General features: G+C 59.7%; 1 protein-coding gene across 2 annotated transcripts in view; it reads left to right on the top strand.

Moving 5' to 3' along the window:
* The window catches only part of KDM4B (lysine demethylase 4B), a 141,054-nt gene extending 131,160 nt beyond the window's left edge, over positions 1–9,894 (top strand). For both annotated transcript variants that reach the window (XM_036846843.1, XM_036846838.1), the window contains 8 exons: positions 520–596; positions 882–937; positions 1,118–1,226; positions 5,448–5,633; positions 5,715–5,879; positions 6,323–6,442; positions 6,934–7,026; positions 8,049–9,894. In XM_036846843.1, the coding sequence (XP_036702738.1) occupies positions 520–596; positions 882–937; positions 1,118–1,226; positions 5,448–5,633; positions 5,715–5,879; positions 6,323–6,442; positions 6,934–7,026; positions 8,049–8,225 (983 nt within the window). In that variant the 3' untranslated portion in view covers positions 8,226–9,894. The remainder of the gene's footprint in view (positions 1–519; positions 597–881; positions 938–1,117; positions 1,227–5,447; positions 5,634–5,714; positions 5,880–6,322; positions 6,443–6,933; positions 7,027–8,048) is intronic.
* The last annotated feature ends 2,836 nt before the right edge of the window (positions 9,895–12,730 follow it).

The raw sequence follows: 12,730 nt of genomic DNA, 5'->3' as shown, positions 1-12,730 counted from the left end.
CCTTCTGCCATGGCTCTGGGGCATGGTCCTCTGCCCCTCCTCCACACCCCGTCCCCCCATCCCCCCTCCACGACTGTAAACCCGGACCACATCCCAAAGCCAACACCTTGGTAACCCAGAGCCTCCGGCTGCCCTTTTGGAAACAGTGGACTCTGGGCCCAGCTCTGCTGCTCTGAACTCCGGGCTCCCCGAGGCCCACTTTGCATCTCACACCACTGCTCGGCCACCTTCCTCTCTCTCAGCTCAGAAGAGCCTGGGCGAGCCTCCCAGACTGGGGTGGGAGGCGAGGGCCAGACTGAGTCTGCAGACCCGGCAGGGCTCCCGCTTGGGGGCCAGCTCTCCTTCCCCGCGTCAGCTTCCAGACTTTCTCCGGCTCTGTGTGCAGTGGCCCGGATTGAGGTAGAGCGGTTGGTGAGCACAATTATCCTCAATGCCGCAGCCGCCCTTCCCCCCACCAGGGGGGCCCCGTGCGGCCCGCGGGCAGCCTCGGTGACAGATGCGCTGGCCCCTGTCTTCCAGGTTGCTACGGCATCCGCCCAGAGCTGGTCAACGAGGGCTGGACGTGTTCCCGGTGCGCGGCCCACGCCTGGACTGCGGTAACTCGCCCCTGCAGCTGGGGTGGTGCTCTGAAAGCCGGCGCGGCCCGTGGGGGAGCCGGTCCTGGGCCCCGGGCTCGCCCGATCCCGCAGGGTGACCTTGGGCTGGCGGCCTCACCTCCCTGGGTCTCGGGTGGAGCCCGAAGCACTCTCGGCCCATCGCTTCCTGTGGCCGCTAGTTTGAAATGTAAGGACCGCGGGCGGGGGACGGAGCAGGTCCCGGAGCAGCAGGCCGGCAGCCCCGCCCTGCACACCCCTCACCTAGCTGTTGTCTGGTCCCTGTAGGAGTGCTGCCTGTGCAACCTCCGGGGAGGCGCCCTGCAGATGACGACTGACAGGAGGTGGGTTAGAAGGGCCTCTCCTCCCGGGGGGTCCTGAGGGGCGATTCGGGGCGGGGGCAGGACCGGCAGGAGCAGAAGAGGTCCCGTCGGCCTGGCCAGCCTGTGCGCACAATTGTGAGATGACCCCAAGGGGACGGAGCGCGCCCGTGACCCCTGACCCCACTCGCTCCGCCCCCCCAGGTGGATCCACGTGATCTGCGCCATCGCCGTCCCGGAAGTGCGGTTCCTGAACGTGATGGAGCGTCACCCCGTGGACATCAGCGCCATCCCCGAGCAGCGGTGGAAGCTGGTAGGGGCCCTGGAGTTCCTACGCCCCGGGGATGCAGGGTAGCTGCCAGGGAGCCAGAAGTCATGATTTCAGTTTGGTCAGCAGTTAACTCTTTGCATAGCCATGGGGGTACTCGGATAAAAGCAAGGCTCCCCTTCCCGTCTGTATTTCCAGCTTTTCACACAGAGGAAGCCACCTGCACTCTGCCCAGTTCTTTCTTGCCTAACCTGCGATATGCCGCCAAACAGAATTTTAAGTACTCAATCCAGTTATAGTGGTCATAGAGCAGGGCTCTAGAATGTGTTCATCATGCCTAACTGAAACTTCACACATGTTAAATGGCAGCCCCCTATTTCCCCTCCCCCGCCCTTGCGACCATCACTCTGCTCTCTGCTTCTGTGAGTTTGTTTTCTATGCCTTGTGGAAGTGGAGTCACGCAGCATGGGTCCTTCTGTGTCTGGGTTTTTTCACTGAGCGTAACGTCCTCAGTGTCCATCCATATTGCTGCAAATGGCAGGATTTCCTTCTTTTTCATAGCTGAGTAATATTGCATTGTATTTCTACACCACATCTTCTTTATCCGTTTTGTCGAGGGACACTTATGTTGCTTCCAGGTCTTGGTTATTGTAAACGATGCTGGAGTGAACATGGGGGTGCAGGTGTCTTTTCAAGATAGTGATTTTGTTTCCTTCAGACAAAAACCCAGGAGTGAAATTGCCAGATGATATGGTAGTTCTATTTTTAATTTTTTGAGGAACCACCATACTGTTCTCCATGGCAGCTGCACCAATTTACATTCCCACCAACAGTGCACGTGGGTTCTGTTTTCTTTCTGTCCTCACCAGTATCTCTTGTCTTCTTAATGATAGACGTTCTAACAGGTGGTTTTGATTTGCATTTCCCTGATGATTAGTGATGTTGACATCTGTTCATGTGCCTGTTGGCCATCTGTATGTTTTCTTTCTTTTTTTAAAAATTTATTTATTTATTTTTGGCTGCGTTGGGTCTTCGTTGCTGCGTGCGGGCTTTCTCTAGCTGCAGCGAGCAGGGGCTGCTCTTCATTGTGGTGCGCAGGCTTCTCTTGTTGCGGAGCACGGGCTCTAGGTGCGTGGGCCTCAGTAGTTGTGGCATGCGAGCTCAGTAGTTGTGGCTCACGGGCTCTAGAGGGCAGGCTCAGTAGTTGTGGCGTACGGGCTTAGTTGCTCCGCGGCATGTGGAATCTTCCCGGACAGTGCTCGAACCCGTGTCCCCTGCATTGGCAGGCAGATTCTTAACCACTGCGGCACCAGGCAAGCCCCATCTGTATGTTTTCTTTAGGGAAATGTCTATTCAAGTCCTTTGCCCATTTTTGAACTGGGCTGGTGGCTTTTTTGCTCCTAAGTTGTAGGAGTACCATCACTGGCCCCTCTAAGGAGCACAGCCATCCTTGGGCAGGTGTGGTCTTGCAAGGCTCATGCCTCCTGCTCTTGCTGATAACACACACACCCCTCCCTCATCTGGGGGAGCCTTTGGCTCAGTGGGCAGTAGGCAGACAGTGAGCAAACACTGGCTTCCCTTCCCAGCTCGGCCACCAGCCAGCTGTGTGACTCTGGACAGATTCCTTGACTTCTCTGTGCCTCAGCCTTCCCCTCCATAAAATGGGGCTGCTAACAGTCCCCTGTGTGGGGAGCATCAACTGGGCCATGACAGAAAGCGCTAATCCTGCCATCTGACCACCAGCATGTGCTCTCGGGTCATCATCGCCTGTGAGTTTGCAGGTGGCCGTGCGGGGGACGTGTGGGTGATGGGATGAGTCTTGCGGCATCTGGGAGCGGGGTCCTTGGCCAGGGGTATGGACAGCATCTTGGCTGCTTTTCCTGCCTGGTTTATTTCCCAGCTGCCTGGGGCAGGCCTGGCTACTGACGCTCCTCCAGGCCTATAGAGGGCAGGAGGCAAAGAAATGGGGCTGCGGGCACTGAACCCAGCGGAGAGTCCCAGTGAAGGCACAGAGACACCCACCGCGGAGCCCACAGGTGCGGGGCCCCCGGGCAGGGCTGAGTGGGCAGCCAGCTGGAGCCGTGTGGGAGGGGACGGACGGGGCTTGGTCAGGAAACAGGGGGCACTGGGGCCAGCGCCAGCCCCGCCCAGCGAGGACAGGCGTTAGGAAGAGGCTGGCGCCTGCGGGTGATTCCTCCAGGAGCGCGGGCGGAAAAGGCCTCGTTATTCAGGTGGAGTGATGGTGCGGTGCGCGGTGCCGTGATAGATCCTCCCTCCCAGACGCTTTACGGATCATCTGACGTTTCCAGCTTACAGCCTCTTCATTACCAGCACTTGTAACGATGAATTAAAAATCCTTTTACACGAGGCTCGCTTGTATTGCCTAATGGAGCCTCGCAAGGAAGCCAGCGGTTAACTCCTGCCTGCCCGGCCGCCCACCCGCCTTCCCGGGGCCATGTGCAGGCCGCAGGCTCGGGGATGGTCACACCTGGTCATCCGCCCAACTTTCTGTCCCCGTGACTCCCTGGCCACTGGTCCTGGTGGGCGGGGGCTGGCCCCAGCCGGCCGGCGGCCTGAGCCTTGCACTCACCCCCTCACCAGGCCAGGTCAGTTTGTGAGGGCCGGTGGAGGCGAGGCTGCCGGGGCGGGTGCCTTGAACCAGCTCTGCCCTCTCATCGGCCCTGCCTTGAGGTGTAGAGGCCTGTGTCACATCCTGATGGGAGGGAAGGTGAGCTGGCAGGGCCATTTTTTTGCCAAAGTGGGTTGGCAGGCAGGCGGTGAGGGATGACGGCAGGGGCCGGTGGGGAAGAGGGGAGGCCGGAGACATAGGACACGGTGCCTTGCGGCCTCCATGGCTAATGGCACACCCAGCCGTGGCCCTTGGCCTCCTCCTGGCCACTGTTCTCCACCGATGTCCACACCCCATCCGTTACCACCCCCCATCCCCACCCCCGCCTCGCTGCCTCCAGTGAGGGAGTCCCAGGCACAGGACTCACGCTTAAGGCAGCCCTGAGCTCAGCCCTTGACAAATGGCCCACTGGGGGCCTGGCCCACATTCCTCATGACGTGGAAACTCGGAATAATGAGCTGCCACCAGAGGCTGGATTGAACGAGCTGCGTGTCAGGCCGGGCTGTCGGGTTTCTCCCGGCCTCGGCCGTGGGGTCGCGGCCGGGTCTCCAGGGCGGCTGTGCTCCACCTTCCGCCCCCCGTGGAGCCGCGCGGAGCCCAGTTCTCGAGGGCCGTGCTGTGCTGCTGCACCTGCCCCCGCGGGCCAGCCGGAGAATCGGGCATCGACGGCTTAATAATGAGATATCATTGCCATCGATCGGCGCCGGGCAGCACTCCTGCAGCGCCTTTGCTGTGGGGCTTCTCTGGCTTTTGAATGCGGTGTACAGAGCGGTAAAGGCCCGCTTATTAAATGCCCAGAGTGACGGGCTGCTGGTTGCTGGGTGGCGGCAGGGCGTGGGCGTGGGTGCAGCATCCGCGGCCTGGGAGCTGACGCCCAGCAGAGCAGGTCGCCCAGGCAGGGCGTTCCCACGGTGTGGGCCCTCTGCCCCTCCTTATGAAGGGCTACACTGCAGCGCCTCTCGTTCAAAATTAAGATAAAATCCCCCATTTTATTTATTTTCTTTAAAAAAAAAAATCCCCCATTTTAAAGGGAACATTTTCCTTTTACTACATTCACAGAGTTAGGTAACCATCACCTCTGTCTAGTTCCAGAACATTCTATCACCCCAGAAAGAAACCCCCTCCCTGTTGGGTGACTGCCATCTCCCTCCCTCAGCCCCTGACAACCACGAATCCACTCTCTGTCTCTGTGGATCTGCCTGTTCCGGACGATTCCCATCAATGGAATCACACCCTGTGTGTCCTTCTGTGTCTGGCTTCTCTCACTGAGCATCGTGTTCTCAGGGTCCATCCACGGTGTAGCGAGTGTCAGTGCTTCTCTCCTTTTCATGGATCAATCACGTTTCACTGTGTGATTGTTGGTGCCTATTCCAGTCTTGGAAGTGCTTCTGGGGGGCAGCTGCAGGCTGGGTTGGTGGGCCTGGGGTGGTTTGGGGGGGCTCTACATCGCGGTCAAGACTCTCCCAGGATGCCTCCGCTCAAGGCCGGCTGCCGGGCCTCCGCGCTCCAGCCCTGGGTCTCGGAGTCACTCCCAGGAGACGGACTTGGGGGCCCGGTAGGAGGCCTCCCAGCCGCAGGGGGCGGGGGCAGAGGCACCGGGCGGGCGGAGCCCCATTGCCGCCGCCGTGTCCCCGCAGAGGTGTGTGTACTGCCGGAAGCGGATGAAGAGGGTGTCGGGCGCCTGCATCCAGTGCTCCTGCGAGCACTGCTCCACCTCCTTCCACGTGACCTGCGCCCACGCCGCCGGCGTCCTCATGGAGCCAGACGACTGGCCCTACGTTGTCTCCATCACCTGCTTCAAGCACAAGTCGGGGGGTCACACTGTGAGTGCCCGCCTGCCCTCCGCCCTATTCCCCTGCCCGCCCGCCCGCCCCCCGGTGTTCTGACAGCCCCTCCGCCTCCAGGTCCAGGTCCTGAGGGCCGTGTCCTTAGGGCAGGTGGTCATCACCAAGAACCGCAACGGGCTTTACTACCGGTGCCGCGTCATCGGCACCACCACGCAGACCTTCTACGAAGTGAACTTTGACGACGGGTCCTACAGCGATAACCTGTACCCAGAGAGCATCACCGTGAGCAGCGCAGGGCCGAAGGGGGCGGGGCCAGGGGCGGTGGGTGGGGCGAGGGGCGGGCGCAGGGCAAGCGTTGCCCTTGGGAAGGGAGGTGGCTGGATCCCTCACAGGGGTCCCCTGCATCCAGGGTCACCATTGTCCCTGCTGGACAGGCCCAGGCTATAGGGCCCCCGTTGGAAAGCGCTACCTGTTTGTGTAGAAACAGCAGAGAGCCAGGCCAGTCTAGATACGCCTGCAGGCGGGCGATTCCCCAGGGCTGGGGTGGCCGCGGCACCCCCGGCCCGGGCACCTGCCCGCAGCTCACCTTGATAGTTCAAGCTGAGAGTTCAACTGCCTTTCTCCTGGCGGCAAAATCTACCAAATGGGAACTTTCTTAGCCCAGGCGAGTGCAGTGACCGAGGCCGAGGGCGCCCCTTACCCCCCACCCGTCCTCTCTTCCACAGAGTAGAGACTGTGCCCGGCTGGGTCCCCCGTCCGAGGGCGAGTTTGTTGAGCTCCGGTGGACTGATGGCAACATCTACAGGGCCAAGTTCATTTCCTCTGTGACCAGTCACATCTACCAGGTGAGGGGGTCCTGGTTACCAGGTACAGGGATGGGCTGGGGCGGGGCCCTCGACGAGGTCCTGCTGGGGATGATGGCGTTTGCCCGCTAACTGAGAAGGTCAGCACAAGCTGGAAGGTTGTCCAACTGTCCAATGTTATCCCCTTTGGAGGTGTCTTCCCGATGTGTGTGTGTGTGTGTGTGTGTGTGTGTGTGGTAGAACATACATAACATAAAATTTACTGTTTTAACCAATTTTTAAGCGTACAATTCAGTGCCCTTGTTTTTTTTAAAAACCAAGTCGGTTGTGAGTTTCTCACCATGATTGTGGAAAAGAAATTATTGAAAAGGGTGGAATCTTTGAAGAGAAACCACCCGTATCCCCGCGAGAAAGATGACAGCTGCTGACCCTGTGCCGTTCCCCATGGCTTGGCTGGCGAGCAGGCCGTGAGCGTGCGGGTGCCAGGCCTCCAGGCTGGGCAGCCAGCAAGCTGAACTGTGTCCCCTTGGCAGGTGGAGTTCGAGGATGGGTCCCAGCTGACGGTGAAGCGTGGTGACATCTTCACCCTGGACGAGGAGCTCCCCAAGAGGGTCCGGTCCCGGCTGGTAAGTGGCTGGGGGTGGGGATGAGTGCTGCTGCCTGGGAGAGTGACCCGTCCAGGTGGCCTTGACCTCCTGCCTCGGCCTTTGCCTGTTCTGGGGCGGGAGGGTCAGGCCGGCCGGCGAGGAGGAGACAGAAGCGCCTGTACATGGATCTGAGCTGCAGGTCAGCGATGCATAAAGGAATGGGGGAGACTGGCCTCTTCTTACAGCCTTTCACTGTCTTCTTTCTTTTGTGTTTAATCCAAGGTTTTGAGGATTGGGGGCCGTGGCCATGGGTGGAAGAGCTGAGTCAGAGCTGGTGGGGGTCTCAGACGCCAGGTTCCCTTGGGGGACGGACAGGAGCTGCCAGGCAGACGAGCGGCCTGTGTGCAGCTGGCCTTGCCTCCTGCACTCTGTGGACGGCACGGCGCCCGTCCCGCTAGGGAGCCAGTGACTGGGAGCTTAGGGCCCCTCCTCTGCCTGATGGGGGGCTCACTCACAGGGTGGGGGTCCAGGCAGAGGCAGGAGGGGCCATCCCCAGTGAGCATTGTTTCTCAGAACATTGCCATTGGCTGAGGGTCAGCAGCCCAGGGCCCTTGACCCCCAGCAGGGCAGGCATCGCCTCCAGCCAGGCCCCCGAGCGGAGCCTGTATTTCAGTCTGTTCCGGCTGCGATAACAAAATATCACAGACTGGAACTTAAACAACAAACTATCTCTCACAGTCCTGGAGGCTGGAAGTCCAAGATCAAGGTATCAGCAGATTCGGCGCCTGGTGAGGGCCGGATCCTGGCTTACAGACACCTGCCTTCTGGTGTGCTCACATGGTGGAGAGAGGGAGCGAGAGAGAGCTCTCTGGGATCCCTTTATAAGGGCACTGATCCCATTCGCAAGGGCTGCAGCCTCATGACCTCATCACCTCCTGATACCATCACACTGTGGCAGGGTAGGGCTTCAACACAGGACTCTGGGGGGGGGGGTGGGACACAGACCTTCAGGCTGCAGCACCCCATCCGCACTAACCCCGGTGCCGTCTGATCTCCTGCAGTCGGTCAGCACGGGTGCCCCGCAGGAAAATGTCTTCTCGGGAGAAGAGGTGAAGGCCGCCAAGCGCCCGCGGGTGGGCACCCCTCGCGCCGCAGAGGACTCGGGGCGGAACCTGGACTACCCGGCCTTCATGGAGAGCCTCCTGCAGGCGCATTGCTGGCCCGGAGCCCCATTCTAGGACAGCCGGCCGCCCGGCGACCCCTTGGCCCAGCAAGGCAGGCGCGGCGGGCCCAGGCGTTTGCTTGCTGTGAATCCCTGTCCTCGCCTCCGTGGCCCGAGAGGCTACCTCGGCAACAGGAGCAAGCAGGACGCCACACGCGCCCCCGGACTCAGGGAGCAGGGCCACGTGGGCTCTGGGGGGCCGGCGGGGGTACGTGCCACCCCCTCGACCCAGATTCGTAAACCACGTAAGCTCTTCTTCTCGAAAAGGTGCTACTGCATTGCCTGCCTCCTGAGCAGCCTTTGAGATTGTGACTTCTGTACATAAATCACCTTTGTGAGGTTCTTTCTATAAATACCTATTGTTTAAAAAAAAATGCAAGAAAAAAAGGAAAGAAAAGGAAAAACAAGCCCCAAAGTTGTTTTCTAGATTTGTGGCTTTAAAAACAGCAAAACGAAACAAAACAAAATGTCCTTTTTCTCAGAACCAAGATTGCTGCGGGAGATGAAAGCAGCTCGTCTTTTCGTTTGTCGTGTTTTCTGGTCTCCCTGGTCTGTGAGTGGCGGGGATGCACTGTAGCTGCGGTGAGGCCTGGGGGCGCCCAGGGATCCTGGACGGCAGCGCCTGGTCACTCACTCTCTCCCGATCGTGAGATCGAGAAGGTCCGGGTGGCTGGCACCGCCGCCAGTGCCCAATGGGAGGAGACCGGCAGCTCCCTGGGTGGCCTGCCCCTTGTCTGCGTGGCCTTTTGCAAAATAAACGCTCTCTCCTCTGGTGGCTCCATCTTTTGCTTCTTCCCCTTGGGAGACCCATCCCCCAGCTGAGGTCTCCGGTGGGCGGCCCTCGGGGGGTCTGGCTGTGGCCCAGGTGTGCAGGGGGTCTTCCCCGGAACCCGAGGGGCTGGCACATCCTGTATCCTCTCCGTGACGCGTGGATCTGTGTGTCCAGGAGAGAGAGAGCACGAGAGGGACTCGCTGCTTTCAGCTCAGAGGAAATCTGCCTCGTATGGGTTGTGGGTTGAGTTTCCAGGCAAAAACGTGCTTCTTAGCGCCCCCCCCCCCCCCGCCTCTCAGCCGCCCCGCTGTCCCCTGTAGAGGAATTGAGGGCGTCATTCGCTTGTATAGAATTTTTTTAATTTAAAAAAAGAGGCTCTAACAGTTGCCAGGCCAGAGAGAACCGTGTAAGGGAAGAGGAGAGCAACTTCCTTGATGGGGAGGGGGCAGGTGCCCTGGAGGGGCGGGCGGGGCGGGAGGTGCCAGGGGAGTCGGCGGAATGTCGGGGTTCCCTCTGCATGCAGCAGCCCCTGCCCCGGGGCGCTGTCACTGTGTTCATATGTAGTTTGAAAATGCTATTTATATTGTAAAGAGAATAAAAAGAAGTGGGCAGACGCCCCTGCGGCCCTGGGTCGGGCGGTGGGCCGGCCCCCGTGGCCGGTCCCTCTGGGTCGTACCCCGTCCGTCGGTCGTGGGTTCCCAGACAACTCGTGCAGACAGGTGGTCTCACAGCAAAGGGGAACGCACACTTCCCCCACGAAGATACATCTGTGTCTGTGTGCGAAAGCAAAAAACAAAACCCACCCACCCTGTTTTTTTTCCCACCCGAAATTAAGGATGCGCTGTATTTTTGCCTAATTCCCCTGCCTCTAGGTTCATAATGAATTAAAGGCTCGTGAGCACTGCGAATTACAGCTCCAGGTCGTTGCAGTGTCTTCTTTTCTGAGTGGGTGCCGGGAAGGCGGTCAGCGGTCTCCGGCAGGGGTGGGCTCCGGTCGCCCCCTCCAGGATGGAAGAGGCGTGGAGCCTCCCCGGGGGCCGGGGTGGGGGGGGCACGCGGCCTGGCGCCGCAGCCCCTGCTCCCCGCCTCCAGGGTGGAAGAAGTTTCCTTCCTGAGCTGGTCATCTGAAGCTTGGCTCCACACAGACCCCCCGCATCAGAGGCAGTCAGGGCCCTCTTCGTCTGACCCACCCCTTGCTTGTCAGGGGCCTGCGGCCACCCTCTCCCCCTGCCCTCCCAGCCTCAACCCAGTTCTTGCGACATCTGAGCCGCGGAGCGTATCTTGTGGTGGGCGGCCGCTGGGCATATGCGAGACAGTGGGGTCTCCCACAGTGGGGTGAGGCTGGGACCCCCGTATTCATGACCGTGTCGCTTGTCCAGCCAATACTGGGGATACAGCAGTAGGTGTGTCACCAGTGGGAGAGTTAGTACGTAAAATGGGATGTCAGCTGTGATGTGAAGAACTGGGAGTCCTGAAGGAGATGAGAGGGTGAGCCATGGGGACTTCTTGGGGCATAGCCCGTGCAAAGGCCCCGGGGCAGCAGCGTGCCTGGCTTTTTGGAGGAACAGTGAGGAGGCCCATGTGTCTGGAGCAGAGTGAGCGAGGCGGAGAGAGGGAGGAGGGGAGGGCAGGGAGGGGATGGGGCAGGTCGTGCAGGGCCTTGTGGGCCAAGGGGAGGACTTGTGGTTTTTACCCCCCAGGGAGGTGGGACCCTGGAGGGCTGTGGGCTGAGAAGGAGGGGCGGGGCCTGACTCAGTTGCTCACAGGTACCCTCTGGCTACTGAGAGGAGGACAGACCGTGGGGTGAGGTGGGAGCTGGGGACCAGGGCAGAGGGGGCTGTGCTGAGCATCTGGGCAGATGGCTTTTGCCATGACCTGGGATGGGTAGGCTCGGGGTGGGGAGAGGCCAGGCGCTCAGCTTTAAGCACGATCCTCCCCATATGAAGGTACATGGCTGGACATGGGGCCAAGGGCCAGAGGAGGGCCTTTAGGAGACATCAGCCCGCAGGGGATATACTCACTGGACACGTGGGCCCTGGAGTGTCTGTGCAGGACAGTGACGTGGGGAAGTCAGGAGCATGGGGCCGTGGACAGGGCGCCCCCCTGGGCCTCGGTTTTTCTTCTGCAGGACGGGTGTCCTTCAGGATGCTGTGTCCTGAAATCTCCATCCAGTCAGTGCCACCATCACCCCACTTCCCAGACCCCCTTTCATAGAGATGCTGCTTCCAGCGCCCTCAACAGAACCACCGGGACTCAGTTTCCCCATCGCTACGGGGGATTCCCTGTGACATTGACCAGGTGAGTCAGCATCTTCTGAGCCTGCCCGGGGCCTGGCAGACATGGTCGGTCCTCAGCCCCAAGGAGGGGGCCACAGACAACAGCAGTGCAAGTGGCTGACCCAGCTGATCTCAGTAAGGCTATAGATGGCCTGCTGTTCCCAGCACTCTCTGAAACGTCATAAAATGGGGAGGCAGTTTGGGACAGGCCATCGTGGACTGAGGCCAGGGCTAAGACACCAGGCTGGATCCCCAACCGTGTGGCCACATGGAGCTGTGGGGTCTGTGGCACCCTAGGTGCTGGGCTCTGTGCCCAGCACTGGAGTTTGAGTAATTTATCAGGTGGCAAATATCAACTGCCCTGTGCCAGGACCTGGAAGGTGGCTGAGGAAGAGGGGCACATGGTCGCTGCTTCTCTGGAATTTAGAGTTCAGGAAAGCAGGCAAATGATGGAAATGTAAGGGACCATATATACAGCTTTGACATGTGTCCTAAAGGACAAGAAGGAGGGCAGAGACAGAGGGTAAGCCATGGTCTCAGAGACCTGTCAGATGGGATGTCAGGATCCTAAAGAGGTGATGTTTAGACCTGACCCCTCAAGGGAGGTCGATCAGATTTGGGCCAAGGGTGCATGGTGTTGAATACCACAGCCTCTTAGGGCAAGGCCCCTGCAACCTACAGCCCTCAGTCCAAATCCGGCCCTCCACTTGTTTTTATAAATAAAGTTTTATTGGCACAGGCACGCCCATTCATTGAGTACCATCTATGGCGGCTTTTGTTCTACAAGGGAGGGCTGAGCAGTAGCAGCAGAGACCACCTGGCAGCCCAAAAGCTAGACATAGAGTATTTGGCCCTTTACAGAAAAAAATTGTGCTCATTTCAGACTTAGAGCCAGTGAGAGGTGACAGCCTCCATATACCCGCTCTGTTCCTACGACAGAATCATTCTCCCACGGGGCATCCCTCAGTGCCCGGATCCACCTTGTCCCTCAAAGGCTCCTGATTAGGCCCATTGTACCTAGCGCACCTCCCCACCCCGACCCCACAAAGAGCTTGGTGGAAAGAGAGGGACTTTGGCCTGGGCCCTTCCATCCAATCGTCATCCGTCCACTGGGGGCTGTGCCCTCCACGGCTGGAGCATCTCTGCTCATCCTGCTGATTGCTGGCAGGAGAACCAAACACCCACTGTGTTCAACCCCTCAGGCTGCCCCCACCCCCTCAAGTCGCCCCAGTGCAGAGAAGGACAGCAAATTTAGGCCTCCCTTGGCCTCTGCGGTCTGCGAGTCCTGGCTCTAACCCCCGCCGTCAAGATTCACGCCGTTTATGACAGTGCTGAAATCTGCGTGCCTGCTTCTCCATCCCCCCGTCACCAGCTGTCCCCCCTACTCTCCTGGCCACCCATCCTGGCTGCCCCCCAACCCCAGCGAGGCTGCTCGGGGACACAGAGTCACAGCCCCGAGATCACCACCAGGGA

This window comes from Balaenoptera musculus, chromosome 3, assembly GCF_009873245.2.
Source record: "Balaenoptera musculus isolate JJ_BM4_2016_0621 chromosome 3, mBalMus1.pri.v3, whole genome shotgun sequence".
Classification (NCBI taxonomy): Eukaryota; Metazoa; Chordata; class Mammalia; order Artiodactyla; family Balaenopteridae; genus Balaenoptera; species Balaenoptera musculus.
The sequence above is the reverse complement of the archived record's forward strand: the minus strand, read 5'-3'. Positions and strand labels throughout refer to the sequence as shown.